At 42.4% G+C, this 21355-nt stretch overlaps 1 protein-coding gene across 1 annotated transcript in view; it reads right to left on the bottom strand.

The window, feature by feature from the left end:
- Window positions 1-21355, bottom strand: part of AFF3 (AF4/FMR2 family member 3) — a 399168-nt gene that overhangs the window by 2923 nt on the left and 374890 nt on the right. Inside the window, exons 14-18 of the mRNA XM_015429703.1 lie at window positions 17310-17373; window positions 15511-15647; window positions 13095-13166; window positions 1780-1873; window positions 138-187 (exon numbers count right to left, since the gene is read on the bottom strand). Coding sequence (XP_015285189.1) covers window positions 138-187; window positions 1780-1873; window positions 13095-13166; window positions 15511-15647; window positions 17310-17373 — 417 coding nt within the window. The remainder of the gene's footprint in view (window positions 1-137; window positions 188-1779; window positions 1874-13094; window positions 13167-15510; window positions 15648-17309; window positions 17374-21355) is intronic.

Below are 21355 nucleotides of genomic sequence, written 5' to 3' on the forward strand. Positions count from 1 at the left end.
TGATGACAGAAGTGCCTCCAGTCTTTGGAACTGCATGGTTGAACACAAGCCTTTAAGTACTATTACTTTCCAGCGTTGAAACTGCAGTTGTATGGCTGAATGTGAATATAGCAGCTACAGTGGAAGAAGGAACTTACTTTCCACTAGTACCCCAGGGAGATGGTGCCTGAGCCACTTTAGTTGAATTCTGCAGAGAGAGAGAGAATTAAAAACAACTGATGTAAGGGTCTGCAAAGAGTGACTACTGAACACTGAACGCAAAGGTTTACAGTCTGTATGCACGCTAACACATATCAGATTACTGGCAGACACCTTGTGCTCTGCCACAGCAGCTTCGATCATCCGAACAGAACCTTAAAACTTCCGTCATGCAAACTTGTATTATCGGCAACCACCTGCTCATGAACGTTCTCTTTAGTGGCTCCCACCCTGTGGAACGGCCTGCCTGAGAAGGTCAGGAAGTGCAAAAAAGCAGCACACGCACACCCTCCCTCCCCAGAAAAGGTTTTTCTATAAAAACTCTATGCTTTCCTCCCACCAAGAGAGGCACCACTTGGGTACCCACATGAAAACCAAACGACAGATTATCTGTCAACACTCTTCATTGAGGAAAAAGACAGCTCAGTCTCATTCACTTCAGGGGAAACAGAATCAGGATGGATACTGACTCCAGTCTAAACACACAGTGGTGGGTCCATTGTATCCGCTCCATCTTGCTCCATTCCCCTCCACACTACAGCCTCCACCCCACATTGCCTTTGTTAAAGTGAACCCCACAATCCCCACATAGCATTTTTTGGTGGTGAAAAGGAACCCCTTCTCTCTCTTTTGCCACCCAAATGTTTTGGCAAACTCCATCCCATAATTTATAGTAGTGTTTAGGCTGAAACAACAGGTTTTGTGGGCCCAGGAGGCATAAGGGGGGGGGGGCACAGGTGAAAAATGATACAATGGACCACAGATAGGTGAACCCATAAAAAGGCCACAGCTTTACTGAATACACCGCCTACCAATGGATGAAGCCCCAAACATCAGCCCGCCTGCTGGGGATACAACCGATGAATGGCAAACTCCAGGGTACCACGTGTGTGCCAGCCACTGCATGGCTCCTGTCGCCATCTGGTGGTGAGAGCCCCACTGACAGTCCCTGATCTGGGCATGTCACTGAATTGGCTCCACCCCAAGACCCCTTAAGGGAGTCCCCAGAACGCAGAATGTGGGCACACTGGCACTGCCTCCCTAGCCAAAAGGATCTGTCTCAATGCCCAAATTGCCCCAAGCTGTGACAATAACAATGCAGAGGAAAAAAAAGACCTGTAAAACTGAAGCACAAGGAGGGCGGGAGGGAAATCGCATAACTGGGACGAGGCCCCAGTGTCAGCGTCAATTTGTAGGAGCAGGGTGGGAGGTCCTGGCCCCTTGAGACCACCTGTGGCCCTGCCTCCACACCCAGCCATCCACACACTACCACGGACCCCTACCTCTGCACAGGCCATGCATTCAGACCACGGGAGATTGCATGATCCTCTACTGCTCTGTCCCCCCAGGCCCCGGAGCCCACAAAGGCACACAGGGGTAAGTCCCAGCCGCAGCATGCAGAAATGTCTAGGGGCTGACCTGTGTCATTCCAGTAACCCATAGGTGAAAAAACATGCAGTTTTGTTTAGACCTTCTTTACAAGCAAATAGGTTCAGTAAAATTGTTGGTATTTTTTCCAACGGTCACAAGCTCAGCTATATCTCTAACGTATCCAAATGTTCTCCAAGACAAGAAAGTTACCTTGAAATACTCAATAAGGGCTTTTGAATATTTTACAGCATGGTCTCTTTTGAGTCGAAACATTCTCCAGTATAAAAGTGCCAAACAGCGGTAACTGTAAGGAAATGAGAAGGACCCACTTTTAATAAAAAGATACGGAAAAAGGAAAGAAAAACCTTTTAGCACTTTATATGCGTATTTTTAAAAGGCTAGAGACAGACAATAGTTTTAAATGGGAGAGCAACTGGGGCTTATAGCATACACGTTCCCCCCCCCCCTTCCTGTTCTTATATCATCTACTGTCAATCACATTTTGCAAGCTTGGGAAGCCCTATAGAAAAAAAGCTGGCAAAACATGACTGACTATGGAAGGCAGGGGTACAGGAAAAAACAAGTACACCTTGCAAGCAATGATTACTATTTTGCGTCCCCTCAGCAAGGAAGAAAGGAAGGAAGGAAGGAAGGAAGGAAGGAAGGAAGGAAGGAAGGGAGGGAGGGAGGGAGGGAGGGAGACCGGTTGTCACCAGGCAATTCACAAAGTTCCATATGCTCATCAAGATCTTTCATCCAACTCGGAGCTGCTCTTTGGAAACCCTGCTGGGCATTATCCTACGAACAGCAGCTTATTTGGGGCTATTCATACATGTGAGCCAGCCTCAGGGGAAATGGTCACCAACCCTAAAGGGGCTACTTCAAAAGTTACAAGAGATGGGGGAAAATGAGGACTGGTGCTAGGGTTGCCAGCCCCCCCCTCCCGCCACCAGCAGGGGATGGGGGGTAGAGTTACCAGCTCCAAGTTGGGAAACTCCTGGAGATTTGGGGATGGAGCCTGGGGCGGACAGGCACCTTAGTGGGGTACTGTGCCATGGAGTCTACCCTCCAAAACATCTACTTTCTCCAGGGGAACTCAGCTCTGTAGTCTGGAGATTAACTGTAATTCTGGGGGATCCACAAGTCCCACCTGGAGGCTGGAGGCTGGCTTTCCTAACCTGTGCACCCAGAAATGGTCAGTTTGGTGCTGTAGCACTACAAGGACATTTCTCCATGCAGGTAGTTCAATGTCCACAGTTGCTGTGACTCCCTAACTTGTATAAATTTGTGGTAGATCACCATGGGAATGGATCAGCACATTTATCCTGTGGTTTGTAAGGGCTGGCTTCACCATATCAGCAATGCTGAGGTCTGTCAAAATGCTAGTTGGATAAAGCAGGATCCTAAGGTCTTATTGTGGCTACGTTACCCTGAGATAGAACCTTGTACTACACGTGTGCCAGGCCAGGATTATCTGCATGCTTACTGTCCCTAGGGGTATCTCAACTGGACTTTCCTAGGAATATAATAGGCTCTGTTCTGTTCCCTGCCAAAGCACTGGCCTATGCACTGGGTGAGTTGAACACATTTCTATAAATGCTCAAGATGTAAGGGGTTCATTTTTAAAACAAAACAAATATTTATATTTTAAGCATTCAAATTTACACCATGTTTAAGCATTCAAACTTACAACATGTCTTCAGTAGTGAAGTGCAAAATAGCTGTAATGCTTGGCAAGGACTGCATCCAGGCAGGAGTGATACATCAATTGCTTAGCCACTACAACGGATTAAATTTTCCTCTGCTACCCTTAGCTGAGAATACAGTAACTGTTTCCCCTGTAATAGTTCCCTGCTAGTCTGAGATCTACTATAATTCTTCTAAAAACTGAACCCACTAACTGTCATCCCTCCACCACCCTAACTTGTTGATTTGTCATTTCCTAACTGTCACTTCCCAGTCTTTCCCAGATCTCTAATCTTAACTGGCTGAAGTGGCTATGGATAAATTATGATCAATGCTTCCCGTCACAGTATTTCTTTTTTTAAACTGCAGAACACCCCTGTTTCTGTGTCTGGTTTCTAGAAATAGACTAGTGCTCTGAAAAAAATCCTTCTTTTAAGATCTTTCCTTAATTAACAATAAGCTTCTTCGACTGGAAGTCTTTCAAAATCTGTTAAATGAAATTGCAGGACTGCTTAATTTAGACAATTTTTTTGTTTTGTTTTGTTTGTTTGTTCAACAGAAGTTTTTCGGAATGTGACCTCTGGTTTCTTGTCTCCTAGCCATATTCTGAGGAAGGTCAATTTGATGATACCATGTAAAGTCAAAGGTGAACACCGATATGCTTATTATTTGGTTTTGTGATACCTATTTTATTTTCCTTGGGGTGATTTTACTTAGGTGGGTTGAATCCCCCATTCTCCACTAGATGGCAGTCTCTACTTAGGAGATGAAAAAGTAAAGCCAGGGTCTGTGGCAACCTGCCTTCTTTGCTCTGTATGGGGCCAGACAACACAATAGAGTTTAGAGTCCTCATAACTCTCATCCTGTAACCTTCCCAGGTACAGTGAATATGCAAATGGAAGCAACTCATCTGCTGTGTGACAGCCAGTGAATTAGAGTTGCTTTTTAGTGCCGTAAAAATGAGTCCTCCTCCCGCTTTCCCTCTGTTTGACCTCTCTCCTTAAACAGATGCAGAGACTTTTTTTTTTTCTTTTGGATTAAATCCCACACACTAATGTACTTTTGCTCTGCAGGACTGTTTTCACCAGGGCCCCCCACCCCAACTTTCATTTCCCTCAAACAGAGCTTCATTAAAAAATGAGTTTGAACCATTTCCCAGTTTTAGTATGGTGATTTATTTATTTAGTTTCCACCACGGCAGGAATTTATATTTTTATATCACCTTCTCAACTATGTTTATTTGAAAGCTTTAACATACATTTTAAATAGTACACTTTTAAAATGAACAAAGAATAAAGACCATTAGCATTTGGCTTTTTTTTTAAAAAAAATCAGAGGATATCCTTATTTTAATAGGGCTCAGATAAGCATCACAATGCGGACGTATACCCAGATGTGCAAGTCTGCTTGTGGAGTTCCTTATCAAGGCTCTTTATACTGATATGTGGTTAGATATGGTTAAATGGACTTACAGAAAGCAAGTTTTTGTTCATATTGTTTTAGGCAAGTCTGTATTCTCATTTTTCCCTATCCAGCTTATGTCAATAACATCCTATTCAACAATCTTCCAATTAGATATTCCTGTTTTTCTTCCTAATATGCATCTCACAGAAGCGAGTTTCACCCATTTGCTGAAAAGGTTCAAGAGATCTTTGTTTGCAACCCATCATGTAGGCAAATTGGATGAGTCTCTCTAGAACAACAGTGCTTTGACACCTATCTAGGAGTACTTTTTAATGTTCTAGGTATGGAAATTTCTTTTAACTTGCACTAAATTTACAGTCAAGAAAACCAATCAGACTAGGGTTGCCAGCCCCACAGTGGGAGCTGCTGCTCCCCTTGCAAGTTTTAAAGGGCCCAGCTGATCGGTGGGCCCTTTAAATCTCGCAGGAGGGGAGGGAGAGGGAGTAGCCGCGGGTCATTGTTGTTAGGGGCGGGGCTTGGGGCGGTGACATTCACCCCCTACAGGAACACCCCCAAAGTCCCCTGCTGGGGAGGCTGTTGGGACCTGGCAACCCTATTTACCATACAGTTTTGCCCAAAAACCAGAGTGTCATCCCTGGCTCAAAACTGGAATAAGACCCGAAAATGCCCAACATTGCTTCTGGTCTCCCAGAAGGACATTGGGAGTCCACCACCCCCCGGCTAGCCAGATAAGTTGACCTGGTAACCCTAATTCAAACCACTGTAAGATTCTGCACTGGGTACAGAAGGCAGCTGCTGGATGGCACAAAAAGCTGCCAGGACCATGCTTTTCCAATTTATGTTCTCTGAACCGGTTGCCAGTTAGTCTTGCTCTAGGAGATTTGGGAGTTTCAGACAAGTCAAAACCAGTACAATCCAGACCAGAAACAGTCTCACAATCACTTGAAATCTGATGTCAGAAGACTTTCCCTATGTACCTGTGCCATCTAAAATGGGTAGCCACAAGAAGAGGGTGCTGCAGCTTTGGGAAACCCTGCTACAAAAAGTTCATCTGCTCCCTTCCTTATTAGTGTTTTGATGGCTGCTGAAGATGATCCTTTATTAAAGGGGCGTTTAGGGAACTCACATTTGCAGAGAAAGCTTTGATTTATTTGGTGACTTATTTATTATATTGGGCTGATGACTGATTTTGTCCTGCTCACATTGTAGCTTGCTCTTCTGCTGGTTTAGTGTATTACACTGTTTTATTGCTTTAATTTTTGTTGTTGTAAGCAGCCCTGGGGATCCTATATAGGATGAAAAGTAGAAATGGTTTAATAAAAAGAGGAAGCCATTTAATCGAGCCAGACCCTGAGTTGCTGGAAAATAGAATCTCTGCCCAGATTTTATGTGGTGTGAAACTTAGGGGTCTGGGACCATTTCCGCACAAGCGCAATTCACACAACTTTTTGCCTCTCCAGGAGTATGTCTGAATTTAATGCGTTTTATGAATCCACTTTTGACACAATTTTTTCCCCTTTGGATCTGAACTCAAGGTTTTACAGTGAGGAATTCCTGATTTTGTTTCCCACCAACCGCTTGTGTTCTCAGTGTTGCATGATCGTCCCCCTGCCTTCCCACCCCCTCAGGTTGTCCCAAGCAATCCACTAATTTTTAAAAGTGTAACGCTGATTGCATTCAGATGCAATTTTTTTCAATATAATGCAGGAATGTTGTAACATTGGGACAAAATGGGCAGTGAGGTTTCATGTTGCCTGTTCTTTATGATATACCCAGCCTTTCTTTTTTATAACAATGTTACAATGTTATAACATTACTGCACATGCACACAAAAAAAGGAGATTCTGTTGGTGATGAAGTACATGATGATACGGCTGCACAACCCCTTTTCAAAGGAAGTGTGGAACACATGGGGAGGGTCAGATCTGAATTCAAGAAGAATTCCCTGAAATGCATGCCCTTTTGCAGAAGGGGTGCCACAAATTCAGAGCATCAGCTGGGGATTCAATTTGCCAGGAAACAATGGCAGCACTGAGGTGCAGAAGAGGTCTGGGATCAATGAGCAATCCTCCTGAAGTACCACCGAACAGATGTCTGAGAGCAATCTTTTCCTTCCCCAGTTACATCTTATCTTCTTTAGTGAAAAGAAAAGCTGAAGTTCTAAACACTGAAGATACTGCTCATGCGAGAGCATTGTTATTCTGGATTAAAATTATGCAAACCCTGACTGATGGAAAATTTAGAAACCACTGAATTTAAGAATTTGCAATGAAAATGGAAATTATATCCACCGGTATGGTTCATCTCAGGACCGAAACAGATATTATGGTGTCCCTGGGTATGACCTGTGGACACCAACATCATTTTAGAGATGAATTCAGCCATTTATACATGCTACGAGGGCCCAGTTCTGATCAGACCCGTGGCACAGTGGGACCAAACGATCTTGTTTCCCAGCCGCACCTTTTCAACTGCTAAAACAGCTGTGGGAGGCTGTTTCAGCACTTGAAGAAGTGTGTGGGGTGGGGTGGGGTGGGGTGGGGGAGATCATCTGGCCTTGATGTGCCGAGGGCCTGATCAGGATTGGGCCCTTACAGCATTTTTGATTGGTGAATTCATCTCTAAAATGGTACCAGCATCCATAGGTCAGACCTGTAAATGCCATAATATTTAGTTTGGCCTTCAGAAAGAGTTTAGCAAAAAAACCTGTCTGCCACTAACATTCCTCACTCAGAGAGATGTACACAGAGATACAAGGAGACTAAGCAACAATGTTTTCTACAACATCGGTTCATTATGCATGCTCATCTTACTGCAGATTTTCAGAGCAGGAAGCCTTTAACCTTGACTTTGGATTCTGTGCCATTCTTTTTCCTCTGGTGTATTTATTCTGCAGCTACAATTAAAAATGCACTTTTCTAAATCTGGGTGGAACATCACTTGTGATGTGTTGGGGGTGGCATCCAAAGTTTTTTTAAAAAATAAGCAATTACCCTATAGTAGCTGAACAGTAGCATCCAGCGAGCAGGCATTTTCGTGTTAGTTCATAGAATGAAAGGGAAAAAAAAGGAACAAAGGCAAAGGCAGAGAACCAATGTTGAAATTGACTAGCCCTTTTTTTAAAATGACAAGCAGCTGCAAAGCCCTGTTTTCCAAATTGCTGAGCACTAAGGGATTCTCTGCTATGTTATATTCTCTGCCACTGTGAAAAATGGGAGTCACATGATCTTATAATATGGGGGAACATGTTGTGTGTACAGACTGCAGGGTAGAACCTAATGACACCAGCACTGCAAGCTGTGATCACTGGCAATGTGTGTGTGTGAAAGTTCAGCTGCAATGCCACTATGCTTTGCACAGGGCTGCAATTTGTATGAGGGAGGAGACCTCTGGCAGAAACTCTGGATAGCTTTTTTAGTCTTGTCCCACTAAATTAAAAAAAAATTGGATGTATTTTCACCAATACCCTAGCACAGCTGCATAGTAACACTAATTTCCTGCCCTTCCTTGCAAATTTGGTGGTTTTCTCTTTGTGATTCTCTAATTTGATCATGCACAGTCATGATCGTGGCAGTTTTTTAGAGCCTGTACTGTGCGGATTTAACTCTGTCCTCCAAATGGATTGATCCCAAGTGATTCTTAAGTTTGGTGATTTGCAGAAGGTCCATGTGGCTCAGGCAACATTTTAATTTTAGGCTTCTGGAGACTGCCAAAATGGTCCCCCTCCCATATTTTTCTCACTAAAGCATTAAAGGAAATTTCTCCCCCAAAGCTTTAGGCTTCCCATCCCAGTGTCTCGCTCTCCTTATATCTCATGTCAATTTCATTCTGCACGGAGGACCCCCACTTGTTTGTATGCGGCACTGATATCTTTTTTTTTTGCACTGGGACACTGTTTGCCCCCTTTCTGATCCCCCTTTCAAGTCAATACCAGAAGGGAACTAAACCTCACACAGCTCTTTTTAAACTCCACCTCTGGTCATTTTCGAAAAATAAGAAGAGATTGGATTTATACTCTGCCATTCACTTGGAGTTTCAGAGCGGCTTACAATTTCCTTCTCTTCCTTTCCACACAACAAGACACCCTGTGAAGTAGGTGGGACTGAGAGAACTCTAAGACAACTGCTCTTGAGATAACAACTCTCAGAGAACTTTGACTGACCCAAGGTCACCCAGCAGATGCATGTGGAGGAGTGTGGAAGGAAGATTAAGTTGCCAAGTATCCAGCAAGTAATGATTCTGGATTGAAAGGCATGCAGTATGTCGTGGTATCAGAAATGTGGTGCATTATTTATTGCCAAAATGTGTGCATATATTTGCAATACCACCAGCAATGTCGATAAGATCCTATTTCCCCACATCCTCTCCAGCAGAAGGGCAATAGAGATGATTGCATGTGATGTAACTTTTGTGGCCCAGCATACAAAGAACTCATTGCTTTATTGTGTGCAGCAGCCAGATTTGTTATAGCCAAATCTTGGAAAAATAATACACATCTCACCACCTCTGAATGGATAAAGAAACTATGTGAATTTCCCTTCTTGGTATACTTATCTACCAAAGCTGAATACGCTTCAATATTAGGTACACTAAGAATGGTTTATTAAAGTGTTATTTGTACTATTTAAAGTTGTTGATTCTTTTTTATGATGTATTCTTTTTATCCAGATATTTTGTGTGGCATTTGTATTCTCATTAATCTCATTGTTCTTACTACTGTTGTTATTCAATGTAATAGTTACATATATTGTTTTATATGTTACTATGGCTGCGGTCACACAGAACATTAGCAACGCAAGAGAGACGGAAGACAGGCGGATTTTCCGGGCACGATCTCACCGGCACATCTGGGAAGTGTAGCACTTCCGTGGCACAACCGAGGCTTCCCACCGAAAACGCGCAGCAAAAAACTAGTACCTCGGAGGTACTAGTTTCCGGAAACCACGGGGCAAGGACGGGCGTCTAATTGCGTTTCCGGTGGCATCTGGCGCCCGCCCATGTCCCCTTGCGAAAAGGGTTTGTTTTTTTCCCAAGTCTCCGTGGATGCGCACACACACCCAACGGAGCATGCACATTTTTCGTGTACACAAAAAAAGAAAACCAGTTTGCCGCACCGTGCGCTTCTTCGTTGCGCGCAGGCGTGTCCAGTGATCGGCACCTCTCCCTACCCACGGAACCTCCACGGTACTTCCACAGGACCTCCACAGGAGGTCTGATCGCTTAACTGCGCGTTAGTTTGCCCCGGGGCAAACAGCCACGCTTCCCCCCCGCAGTTTCCTGCCCGTGTGACCGGAGCCTATATCTGTTTATTGACAAACAGTGGGGAATCAAACCCGTTTCTCCAGACTAGAGTCCGCCACTCTTAACCACTAAATGAAACCAGCTCTTTAATTTCTTTTATTCCGCAATCGGAGACTAGCGATAGTCTCATATTGTTAGACTCATGCTGTTTGTAAAAAAAAAGTAAAATTTTAAAACAATGCGGGAAAAATGGAGCTTGTACACCGATGAAGGGGGGAGGATGGCAGAAGGTGCAGAGTGGGAGGAATGACCTCAATGTGGGCGGGGGAGTGACCTTTGAGGGGCAGCAAAAGGGCAAGGGGGGGGAAATCCAAGGGAATCTGTTTGCTTTTGAATTACCTTCGGCTTGGAAGCAAAACAAGGGGAAAATCGGCACAAAGGCACTCTCAGAAAACCCAGGGAAACAGCGACCAGAAAGTGAACTGAATGCCAAAGGGAGGAAAATCTATGTAGAATGACAAATAATAATTATAGTATGGCATTGTGTATTAAATAGCCAAGAGATCCCAGGATTGTCTGGCAACTGCAAGTTGTAGCTCTTAGTGTTGTGCAGTGGTGAGCTAGGCTTGTTTTTAGGGGCTGAGAGAGAACGACAAAGAAAACCCAACGGACATGCATGGTGAAAGCGAGGGAAAACACCATGCATAATAGGCCATTATCTGCAGACCTGGAGCTTTTAAAACAGAATTTTGCTTATTGATGTTACTTAACTGAATGCAAATGACCTGTAGTCTAGAAAGCTTTCTATCTGTTATATTTTCAGATTATAAATTACATCAAGAAGAATTATGGTGTTTGGTAAACTCACAGAATGGATGTTTCTCTACTAGGGATGAAAATTTAGCTCATTATTTGCTACACTGCCCGTTGCACAGTATTTACAGTTTCAACCTTCTGGTATTCCTTTGTTTGTGTGCGGGGTGAATATTTGGCCCATGACATTTCAGTTTAAGCTTTTGTTGGAAGGACATGTTGTGTTTGTAACCTTCAGAAAAGCCAGATTTGGCAGGAAAAATGTGTATGACTACGTTAGAGAGACAGATGATTTAGTATAAAAACTAATTTTAGTAACAGTATACAGACTTATTAGTATACTTCCCTTTAAAATGGTTCTGTGTATTTATATATACATTCTAATTCAGTGAAGTCTGTTAATGGTTTTCTAGGATAATTTATCTGTATTGTACATCTGTATTTTTTTTCTCATTTTGCTCATCCAAGGAACAAATATCACTTAGAATAGGACAATGGGGCACACCATCCACAAAGCAGGGATCTTTAACTACCTGGTCATGTTTTCACATGGACCCCCCTGTGGAACAAAGTGCATCAGCTTGCCTCACTGTATACAGGTCACAAACCGACAGATAGTGTAAACTGGGTTCTCTTAGGCCCAGTTGAAAAATGGCTTTAACAGTTAACAAGCACTTCCTGATCTAATGGTGAGACACAAGGGGTGACACAGGGCATATAATACATCATCCCCATGGCTCAGAATGGCATTGTTCCAACCCCTCCTACCTTACTTATCACTGGTGATTCAAGGCAATCAGTGTGACAGATCAGAATGACGCATGTAACGGTATCAAAAGGCTAAGCAATAGTAATGAGCCTGAAGGACCCACACAATCTCCCCTGCAGTTATGAGACTTTATATCTCTAGTTTAGGGGACCCCAATGTTATTGAACCTTCAGGCACTTTTGTAATTTGAGAAAAGGCAGTGGCTGTCACAGCAACATGGCTGCCATAGAGTGGAGGGACCAATCACAAAAATATCTGCAACATGGAGTTGCCAATCTCCAGGTGGGGCCTGGAGCTCTCCCACTTTTAACAACTGATCTCCAAACTACAGAGATCAGTTCCCCTGGAGAAAATGGCTGCTTTGGAGGGTGGACTCTATGGCATTGTACCATGCTGAGGTTCGTGTCAGCATACTATCAGGTATGAAGCAAGATGACAGCCTAAGAAAGTAAATGGTGGAGATCATTCTGATCTGGTTGACAGCAGAAGGAGTCATATGATCATGTCACCAGGTTAAGATTGCATCTCAGTTGCATCAGCTAAAATGATGTCACCATGAGTCAGCACTGATCACTGATTGGTGCTGAACATGTATATAAGTGTGTAAAGTACTTGTAGAGGTGTTCACTCTGTGAATGCCTTGCTGCGGAGCACTCTGCCGGATTGTACAGCGATTTGGAGTTGGAGAGTGCTATATGAACTGTGTATATATCTGTGTAAATAAATCCACTGTGAATAGTCAGCACTAGCAACCTGGTACGTGTGGTTACTAGACGCTTCATACGCTAACAGTCCGTCCTCTCCCCAAACCCCGCCCTCTCCAGGCTCCACACCCCAAATCTCCAGGTATTTCCCAACCTGGAGCTGGCAGCCATAGTTCAGTCCAGTAGTAAAACTTCAGCAGGCCGCAAATAATGTTAGGAGATTCCAAGCCAAGGATCTTCCTATCATGGAGGTAACTGTTCCAAAATGGGTACTCTTTACAGACACAAACTTCCTGGGCCCTTCAGAAGCACTTCCATCTGAAGCACCACTTTGCTGAAAGAAAGCTAGAACAATACCGTGGCTGCAGATCACTACTCAATTCAATATTTTGGTCGCTGAAACTCAGTAAACATATATATTTGTAATTTTCATAGAATCTTATTTTCTTCATTTTACAACAGCAGCCTTAAATCTAATTAAATACATCAGTCTGGAAATCTGAGTTCAAAGAGCTGCCTAAAGTTATTTCATTAGCAAAATACTAGACTTTAATTTAACAGAAGCACACCACATTATGATTGGATCCAAAGTGGTATGCAGAAACGAAATTACTTTGACACTGTCACAGTTAAGGTGTATCAGTAATAAAAACAGGAATCAGCAGGCAGCTAAAATTAATTACACGGAAGAACTGTAGCTACGCTGTGACAGTCAATGTGTATGAGGTACTTATTTATACAAACAAAATGCAGATTTTTTGAAACAGTAACACACACACACAAAGCAGAACAGTGGGGGCTGGAACTTTTCAGAGCAGGAAACACTGGCTTCAAGAATTAGTTTGCTGAGCAACAGACATGTTTTGAATAATTATTGATTTACTAACCATAATGCTGCTAACTGTTTTTCTTCTGAAGTAGCATTAGGGCCTGAATGGGTTTTTAGCCTCACAGCATACCTTCAAAAGAGCAAGAAAAGGAATAGCAAATCAGATCGACAAGTGTTAACAGCAAAACATCCTTCTACTAAGTGTCGGCCAAGGACTCAGATCATCACATCTATTCTCCTTTATTATCACATTTATGCTTTTCCCACTCCCCTTTGAGTGCTCACGCTTTCAACACTGCCACTCTAATGTCTGGCTGCCTGCCCAGCGTAATTCCAGTACAATAATGCTTTTAGAACGCAATTCAGTAACACGTAGAGTTCTCGTAGAAGAGAATAATAATCATTCATATTTTTACTTTTCTCTTTCCTTTTGTGTTTGTATTACTTGTTTAGCTAAATTGTGCCATTTTTTCCTTTATTCCACAACCAAGCCTTGACCAGGACTCTAAATTCTTGTTGTGTTACATTTTTTTTTGGTTATGACTTACTTACTGGCTTTTCCTCTTTCTCACCTTAATCTTTGCACTTCACAAGATGTGAGAGTGTGTGAGAAGTCATATTGTGCATGCACAGCTCACTGTGCTGCGTTTCGAGACGCATGGGCTACTAGGACAGAGAATACGAGAAGTGGGCCATGGATGGGGGGCAGCTTCAGGGGGCATCCCCTCTTGACCCACTACTGGAGTATGGCCACAGGTACATGCTTTTTGTTTTTAATTAAGAAGAAGAAGACAACGACATTGGTTTTATACCCTACCCTTCACTACCCGAAAGAGTCTCAGAGCGGCTTACAATCTCCTTCCCTTCCCCTCTCCACAACAGACACCCTGTGAGGTAGGTGGGGCTGAGAGAGCTCTTTTGAGGACTGCTCTTGAGAGAACAGCTCTGAAAGAACTTATGACTGACCCAGGGTCACACCAGCAGCTGCATGTGGAGGAGTGGGGAATCAAAACCGGTTCTCCCAGATTAGAGTCCACACTCCTAACCACTACACCAGACTTCGTCTCTCTGTACGTTATTGCAATATACTGTATATATTAATGCAAACTACTCAGAGTTTACAAGTGGGGGACCTTCAAGGACTTGTGGTGGTCACTTCATTTCCCCCTGTATCCCCTTCCCCACACTGTTTCCTCTTTCTGTCCTCCTGGCAGCCTCCATATCCTCTCCTTTCCTCTTGCCCTGCTGCCTTCTCTACTTCACACTCACCAACTTTTTTTTCCTCCACATTCTTCAGCTTTATTAATTATTTATTCACTTCATTTATCTCTCCCTTTTCTCCCCAACGAGGAGCTAAAGCAGCTTACACCATTCTCCTGTCTTCCATCTTATGCTCACAAAAATAAACCTCTGAGGTAGATTAGGCTGAGAGAGAGACATGAAAGCTCTAGTTCACCCATTGAACTTCCATGGCAGAGTTTAGATTTGAATCTGGATCTCCCAGATCCTAGTCTGACACTGTAATCACCACTACCCCATACTGGCTCAGCTTTCCCTCCTTCTCTCCTCCTGGAAGCCTCTTCCTAGAAAAAGTCTGGCAAAGTTGCAAAAGTTGTGTGGTAGCAAGTTGCTCAGGTGAGTTGAATGGTGGCCACTGCCAGGCCTGGCCAAGTCGAGCAAGTTGCATGGAGGCTGCTGCTGGATCTAGGTGAACTGTGTGGCATCAAGTCATCTGGTATCAACTGCCATGCCTGGATGAGTTGTGCAAATTGCATGGCAGCAAGTTACCTGGTAGTTGGTGCCGGCCTTGGCCTTGATGAATTCTCTTTCTAGGGCAGGAGGGAGGGGAGAAGGGTTGAACTGAGAGGCCAGAAGAGACCTGGAAAGAGCCCTCTCCCCACCTCGTGCTGACAGAAACCAAGGTTTGAAGACTGACACTGGTTGCATAGCAACCCGCACAATGGCCACTGAGATCTCAGAGGGCATTCATTTCTTACAAGCACAGGTGCTGCTATCATTATTTGGGGGGGAGGCTAACACCTCAATATTGCTACTTAGATTTCAATTTTTTCAGCAAATCTGGGTTTTTCTGGTGATCGATTGGTTATACCCAACTTTAGGGCAACCCTGTAGGGTTTTCAAGGCATGAGATATTCAGAGGCGGTTTGCCATTGTCTGCCTCTGTCTAGTGACCCTGGACTTCCTTGGTGGTCTCCAGTACTAGTACTAATGAGGACTGACCCTGCTTGGCTTCTGAGATCTGATGAGATTGCCCTAGCCCTCCTGATCACAGAAAGTTAAATCAGACCTAGCAATTTAGGGACCCTGCAATTATATTGTCATAGATTACCATTTTAAAATTCTATAATTGTAACTTCTGTCCAGTTTACAAGTATTCAATGCATGTTTGATAGAAGTATAACTACATGGACATAAGATCCAATCAACAGTCAGCATATTCCTCAAATTCTTACCTGATGAGTTCAACGGTTTCGGAATACATTGTGAAGGGGGATTTAGATTCCATGGGCCCTTGTTCCATAGCATTTCCACATTCAATGAATGATAATGCAGCTTCGGCATAATTAAAGGCCTTGCCAAATTTCTCCACCTGATAGACAAATTGCAGACAAAGAAAAGAAAGCGCAGCAATCACCAAACAGTATTTTTAGGAAAAATGTTTTACATATCTTAGCTGGTTTATGCAATTTTTTTATATTAAAGAATTACAGATTCTGAAACATATTTAGCTATTGCTGTGGCAGTGGGGAGAGACCATATGCCAATAAAGAGGAAATAATATAAATAGTAGTGTTTACCAAAAACTGTGAAATACAGGTGAAGAACAAGAAAATACAGCAGGGGTTAAAGCAAATAAAAATATGTGCAAAGAGAAATGTAGTCTCTAGTAGAGGGCATCTTCCACTACGCAATGTGCAAGTTTTTAGTGCATAGAGGGCAATAAGCAAGAAAGGTTCATGTAGCCATTGTATGCAAAGCTTGCACCCAAAGTTCAGAACAAATGTGCTTCAAATCATTCTTTTCTATAGCAATATTTGACAACATTATTTAGGTCTTGTGCACAGGAAAAGACAATATTAGAAGTCTGGAAATATTTTTAACCCTGCATATTGGTACAACAGCAGAGATCTGACAGAGTGCAAGCTTTTGAGATCTCTCCAGCTACTTGAGTAAAAATATTGTAATGGCAAAAAGCTGTGGTTACATCTGGTCTGTGCTCTCAGCGGCAGCACAAAAGTCTTGTTGGAGAGACAGAGAGGAAGAGAGGAAGAAAGAGAAAGAAAGAACACAACAATCTCGGCTAAAAGATTTTAGGGGGGCATGGGTACATTTCCTAACTCTTCCTGAAGATGAGTTTATGCAAGCTTTAAGTAAATTTTTTGATACTACCAGGGCTATTTTTTGGCAGGAACGCACAGGAACGGAGCTCCGGCTGGCTCCCAAGTTGGCCATGCCCAGCAGGAACTCATTAGCATAATAGGCCACTCCCAACAGCAGAAACTCATTAAGATTGGCTACATTAGGGGTGTGTGGCCTAACATGCAAAGGAATTCCTGCTACAAAAAAGCCCTGGGTTTTGACAACAAACAAGGTAAACAGAATAACAAGCAAAAGGTGGGTGTGGCTGGATAACCACACTTCTGGTAACATGGGGGTGCAGCCTAATGTGCTAATGAGCTGTGCTGTCATGGGGTGTGGCCTAATATGCTAATGAGTTTCTGCTGTTGGGTGTGGCCTATTATGCTAATGACTTCCTGGTGGGCTTTTTCTACAAAAAGAGCCCTGGATACTACAAATAACAGCCTTTATTATTTTCCATCCAAAAATTTTAAAATCACTCTGGGATTGAAGTTTAACATACTTTTCAAACTAAATAAATGTAGATTGCAAATAAGCAGTAGATTGGTGATATAATTGAAAACTGAGGGGGCGCACAGGGTCTGTGGTGTAAGGGGAATAGTGGTGCCTGGAATGTTATATGGGTTTGGGGATACATAGCCAAACCTTTGATCTGATTATTTATTCTAACAGGTAATTATACCAGCAGTAGCTTCCCCCCATTATATTAAAATCAATGGACTAGTTTTTTTAAAAAATGTTACTTTTCTCAAAAAAAATTAATGTTACTTTAAACAATGATGGTTATCATTTATAAAGAATTTAAAATTACAATTAGTTAAATTTGCCCAACGAATGAGTGGCATTATATAAATAATCTGAAATAATTTATCTGAAACCCGTATGTTCTCACCATTGCATCTGCTTTATGCTTCTTCCTTTTAGCTTCTTGCATAAAGTAATCTACGTTGTGTGGCCTAGAAGAGAAAACAACAAGAAAGTATTTGAGTCTAATTGGTTAACACATTGAAGGATAGTCCTTAGTGGCTCATGTTCAAAATAAATAAATATATGCAGTTAACATGCACTTAACAGACTCCCAAATTTTGACTGAGAATCAGAAACAAATACACGCAGTGCAATCTTAAACAGAGTTGTACCCTTATATGCCAATTTACTTTAGTGAGCTTAGAAGGAAGTAACACTGTTTAGGTTTGTGCTGTAAGAGAGCAATCCTAAACAGGTCTACTCAGAATCCTACTTAATTCAATGGGGCTTAGTCCCAAGAAAGTGTTATTAGGATTACACTATATTGAAGAAATTACAAATAAAGCCCAAACGATACAATAAACAAATGTAACTTCTTTTTGAAAGAATTACATGGCATTCTTAGTCTAATAAGTACATTCTGATTTTAAGATGGGGGGGGGAAAAATCCGAGGTTTTCTGAAGTGGAATACCCGTCTCAGTAGAGTTGCAGGTCACAAGCATACTGTGCTGTTAAATATGCTGATGGGTCAGGAAACGCTCCCTCCTATACTTTTTGTGTCAGTAGAGTTGCAGGTCACAAGCATATGCTGATGGGCCAGGAAACGCTCCCTCCTATACTTTTTGTGTATGCTTCATTAGAACATTGGAGATGTCTGCTGGCAGCGACTGCGGAAGTGTTGACTAGGGATAGTCTGACTGTCCCTCTCTTCTGCAGCATCCTAAGCTAAGCAAAAAGCTTCTGAAAAGGCAGTTACTACATTAATAAGCAAAGCAGGTTAAACCTGTTTCACTATGTAATAGGTCATGCCAGAGTAATAGGTCACAGGATCAGATTTTGAGTCTCCAAAAATGCCTTTCAGCTTTAAGGAACAACAGTTTTACCCCCCCCTCCAACATATTAAGACATCCATTTTAAAAAGAATTATTTCTAGTGTGAATCTTTAAAATATTCAATCACAACTATATATAGCTTTTTAGAATAAATGTTAAATGAAAGATAATAGAAAGTATAAAGTTCCCGCCATTTCTACAGTATAATTAAGATCTGCTGTGGTGGTGGTGGGTAATCATATGGCCATGATTGTTTCTAATTAATATGATAAATGTCAAGAGAGTCTACAAATGTTGAATGATCTCTCCACAAAACACCCTAAAATTCTGTATTCACTTTAACAAGGGCAATCTCAGCACAATGTCTGAGGTTAATCGAGGCTGAAATTATCAAAAAATTTACTGCCTATCCATAAAGAAGTACTTTTAGCTGTATTGCCACCCATTTCTCTCAAACCTTGTTCCGCCAGCAAGGAATAAACCATTCCTACTACTTGTTATATTATACAGGCACATATAAGTGGGTAATGGCAGCTCTGTTCAAATCAGTTCTTTCTAATTGAACTTGTTCTAGAATTTCCACACTACTGAATGCAATTTACTAAAGATTATGCAGACTAATGCAACAGAAATGTAAATTGATGCAGTAAAAAAATTCAGATACATGAATGTATTTCTGTAAATAAAACTACTAGTATGCAAGCAAATAAATCTACCCTGAAACAGCATAGTATTTATTGGCTATGTTTTAGCTTAAATTCCAATATAAAAGTTTTAATTGTTAACTTCACTCGAACTATTTTCATCTAACTGGTATATTTTGTTTCAGAAAACTGTTACGATTCTTTGTCAATTTATACAGACTGTCTGCTTTTTATTATCTCACCGTGGTATACCATTTATGAGGATTCATTAAAAAAACTAATAAAAGTTCAATACACACCACAAACAAACTTGTTGACAATAAATGTGGAGAAATGCATATCCAAAGAAATTTTTATTAAAGTATTAGCAAAGTAAAATAAAACCATTCACAGTACATAACACCCTGTATATTAAGGCATAAAGTTGATTTTTCTGCTGATTCAGGCTCTGTCCCTGTATGTGGGAAGCCTTAGTGTCAGTTCTCAGAGGGGCCTTTATCAGTTGCTGATGGTTGTTCATGTATGACTCCACTATCACAGATTAATCAAGACATGCAGAACTGTCATATCACCCACTGCCAACTAAGAACATAAGAACATAAGAGACGCCAATGTTGGATCAGGCCAAAGGCCCATCCAGTCCAATACTGTGTATCACACAGTGGCCAGAAATACCAGTGCCATCAGGAGGTCAACCAGTGGGGCCAGGACATTAGAAGCCCTCCCACTGTTGACCCCCCCAAGCACCAAGATGACAGAGCATCACTTGCCCCAGAGTCCTTATCTATACCTTGTGGCTAATAGCCACTGATGGACCTCTGCTCCATATGCTTATCTAATTCCCTTTTGAAGCCGTCCATGCTTGTAGCCGCCACCACTTCCTGTGGCAGTGAATTCCAAGTGTTAATCACTCTTTGGGTGAAGAAGTACTTCCTTTTATCCGTTTTAACACGACCACTCAGCAATTTCTTGGAGTGCCCATGAGTTTTTGTATTGTGAGAAAGGGAGAAAAGTACCTCTTTCTCTACCTGCTCTTTCCCATGCATCTATATATCTAATAGCCAAGTTGCCCCCTGAGTGCGGATCGCTAAATCAGCGCTCCGGGGGCACTTTGGGGGGGGGGAGGTTTGTGCACACATGGGCCAGTCCCCACGTGTGCACAAAAATCGAAAAAGTTGAAAAAAAATTTGGGGGGATGTCCTAAGCGCTTTAACCTTTCCTCATAGGGAAAGTGTTCCAACCCCTTTATCATTCGAGTTGCCCTTTTCTGCACTTTTTCCAAAGCTATAATATCCTTTTTAAGGTGTGGTGACCAGAATTGCACACAGTATTCCAAATGAGGTCGCACCATTGATTTATATAGGGGGCATTATGATATTGGCTGATCTGTTTTCAATACCCTTCCTAATAATCCCCAGCATAGCATGGGCCTTCTTTATTGCAGTCACACACTGTCTCGACATTTTCAGTGAGTTATCTACTACAACTCCAAGATCTCTCTCTTGATCAGTCTCTGCCAGTTCAGACTCAAGCACAATGTTGTCCAACAGTGGCAGCGCTTATGTTCAGCTGGAAGATATTGTCGAATAAATACATAATGAGAGAGCAAGTGATATACATGAATGTGTGAATGGAAATAATTCATGTTCTGCAAAGATCAACCAGGACAGAATGAGGTGTTAAAACTGTCCAGGAACAAGCTCAGCACATGGCTCCTAAGAGGGAAGACTGGGGGACAACATTCCAGAAGCCCTGTTCATCACTAGGACATGATTTACTTTCATATGATGTTGGGATTGGGTCTGGGGAGCATGGTAGGCAGAGAGAGTCTTTGCCTGGAAACCTGTGGTGGCTGTTGGTTGCCTGGCTGAGTAGCCCCTGCAGTACAGCCAGTACCATTGGTGTTTGGCTCAGCTTGCTCCTGGCTGCCAGCAATGCCCCTTCCCCAGGGGGCAGTCCACTGGGAATTCTGCTGGTAAATTAGAGTCGTGTCACCCTGAATATCAGGATCTTATGACACAATATACTCCTTCCTGTCCCCCCCCATTTTTACCTTCTAACAGTGCAATGCTAAGCAGAGTTACACCCTTCTGAACCCAAAGAAATCAGTGGGCTTAGAAAGGTGCGACTCTGCTGAGGACTGCATTGTATATCACGCCTACATGGTTTGGGACTCATCAAACCAATGCGCTGTCGCCTTGATAAACCCTCAGAGAGGTGACCTACCTAGGGCTTGATAACAAGACATTTGCCATTGAACTGCATTTAGCTTGGTTGGTCACAAGCTGTCTAGGCCTGCTACAAATTACAATATAAAATAAAGAATTGTGAACAGTCAGCTGCCATCATCTTCCTTCCGTAGCAGAACAATTTTCTACATTTAATATTTCTATGAGCACTCTTACTCTCTCACTGAATTGCAGACATAGATTTCAGTGCACAGCTACATACAGCACAATTGTTCATAGTGTCTCTAAAAGCAAAAACATAGCTT

This window comes from Gekko japonicus, unplaced genomic scaffold (genome assembly GCF_001447785.1).
Source record: "Gekko japonicus isolate JY-2015 unplaced genomic scaffold, Gekko_japonicus_V1.1 scaffold782, whole genome shotgun sequence".
Classification (NCBI taxonomy): Eukaryota; Metazoa; Chordata; class Lepidosauria; order Squamata; family Gekkonidae; genus Gekko; species Gekko japonicus.